This window comes from Chiloscyllium plagiosum, chromosome 50 (genome assembly GCF_004010195.1).
Source record: "Chiloscyllium plagiosum isolate BGI_BamShark_2017 chromosome 50, ASM401019v2, whole genome shotgun sequence".
Classification (NCBI taxonomy): Eukaryota; Metazoa; Chordata; class Chondrichthyes; order Orectolobiformes; family Hemiscylliidae; genus Chiloscyllium; species Chiloscyllium plagiosum.
In genome coordinates this window covers 3,849,182-3,850,889 of record NC_057759.1, presented here as the reverse complement: position 1 = coordinate 3,850,889, position 1,708 = coordinate 3,849,182, and the positions used below count along the sequence as shown (strand labels likewise).

Here is a 1,708-nt window from a genome sequence, read left to right as displayed (position 1 = left end):
CTGAAGGGCCTGTTTCCACACTGTAATCTAATCTAATCTAATCTAATCTAATCAGGTGCTCCCCATAGTGAAATGATCGGGAATAAAGGCTGGGGTTCGGAGTGGTCATTTTTAATTGAAGGACAGGTAGTTAAAAGGGGGCTTGAGGCCTTTTTTCACCCAGAGGATGGGTGGGTTGCAACATACAACTTGGCAAGGAAACCCAAAACCTTTACAAAGTATTTGGATGAACAGTTGAAGAGTCATAACATTGAAGGCTGTGGGAGGGTGGGGGTGGAGGGTTATGTGGGAAAGTGCGATTTGTGAAGGGCCGAATTGTCCTTTACTGTGAGACTCTCAATACTCCCAAGGTGGCAGGGAGTTGCGTATGTTGGTCTGTCCGGTGTGAACTGTCTGCCTATCACAAGGGTGATGTGGTAAAACTTTCTGGTGAATTTGTTAATTTGAGCTGACTATTCCTGTTGGATTACAGCTCGGAGCTATTCCAAGGAAATTTTGGTATCACTCCTCTCAGTTCTGCTGTTCGCCGGCCTGATTGTGTTGGTGTGCTTCATCCACCGGAGGAGGGACACAGGTCTGTAACATCCCACGGGAATGGGATTTGTTCCACATTCCCACACCATGACACTGCCATCCCCGCCTCAATGTAACCTTCCTAATGAATGGGGAAGCTGGGGGAAGGAGAAAATATATTGGGAACTGGGGTTGAGAGTAGGGAGGGAGGGCACTCATAAAGTTAGCCTGCTGGATCGGGTAACTGTGAAAACACCCCCACCCCCAGCACACTGTGTCAGAGCACCTCTGAGAGGAAGGGAGATGTAAGACCATGAGAACTGGAAACAGGAGGATGAAATTCAGCCCCTCAGGATGCTGCTCCATTATTTAACACAATGTATCTGGATCAACGTCATTTTCCTGCCTCACTTCTTAAATTTATACATTATCGACTGGGCAGGCTGACCTAACCTTAACCATAAACTGAGCAATAGGCCAACCACTCCAACCTAACTCCACCTTAACCCTTATCATGATGAAACTAACCCTCAGCAAATGCTCAAAACTCCCTAACGTAAAATCTGACCTTTAACTTAAACATAATTCAAACAGAACCATAACTTTAAATCTAACCGGCCTGAATGCAACAGCTAACGCTAATCCTAAACCTAACTCTAGCCCTAGCACTAACCCTAAATCTAATTCTGACTCTAAATGATAATGAAGAAGAGCATGTTTCCTGCATAATACTCTTTCTACTTGTATTGGTTAACCTAATGATCCCGAATGAAATGTCCCTGTATGCATGTTTATCTGCCTGTCAACATAATGTCATAGGACCATAAAATATAGGAGCACAATTAGGAGCGGCACGGTGGCACGGTGGCACAGTGGTTAGCACTGCTGCCTCACAGCGCCAGAGACCCGGGTTCAATTCCCGCGTTAGGCGACTGACTGTGTGGAGTTTGCACGTTCTCCCCGTGTCTGCGTGGGTTTCCTCTGGGTGCTCCGGTTTCCTCCCACCATCCAAAAGATGTGCAGGGTCAGGTGAATTGGCCATACTAAATTGCCCGTAGTGTTAGGTAAGGGGTAAATGTAGGGGTATGGGTGGATTTCGCTTCGGCGGGTCGGTGTGGACTTGTTGGGCCGAAGGGCCTGTTTCCACACTGTAATCTAATCTAATCTAATCTAATCTTAACCTTACTCCAAACCA

The 1,708-nt window shown here is 46.5% G+C and overlaps 1 protein-coding gene and 1 long non-coding RNA gene across 16 annotated transcripts in view; one reads left to right on the top strand and one right to left on the bottom strand.

The window, feature by feature from the left end:
* The window catches only part of LOC122544668, a 17,382-nt gene that overhangs the window by 6,403 nt on the left and 9,271 nt on the right, over positions 1 to 1,708 (bottom strand). The window lies entirely within an intron of this gene.
* Positions 1 to 1,708, top strand: part of LOC122544514 (basement membrane-specific heparan sulfate proteoglycan core protein-like) — a 172,520-nt gene that overhangs the window by 168,582 nt on the left and 2,230 nt on the right. For 13 of the 15 annotated variants that reach the window (XM_043683768.1, XM_043683764.1, XM_043683765.1 and 10 more), the window contains one exon: positions 473 to 574. The exons of the other annotated variants lie outside the window; for them this stretch is intronic. In XM_043683768.1, the coding sequence (XP_043539703.1) occupies positions 473 to 574 (102 nt within the window). The remainder of the gene's footprint in view (positions 1 to 472; positions 575 to 1,708) is intronic. 15 annotated transcript variants of the gene reach the window in all.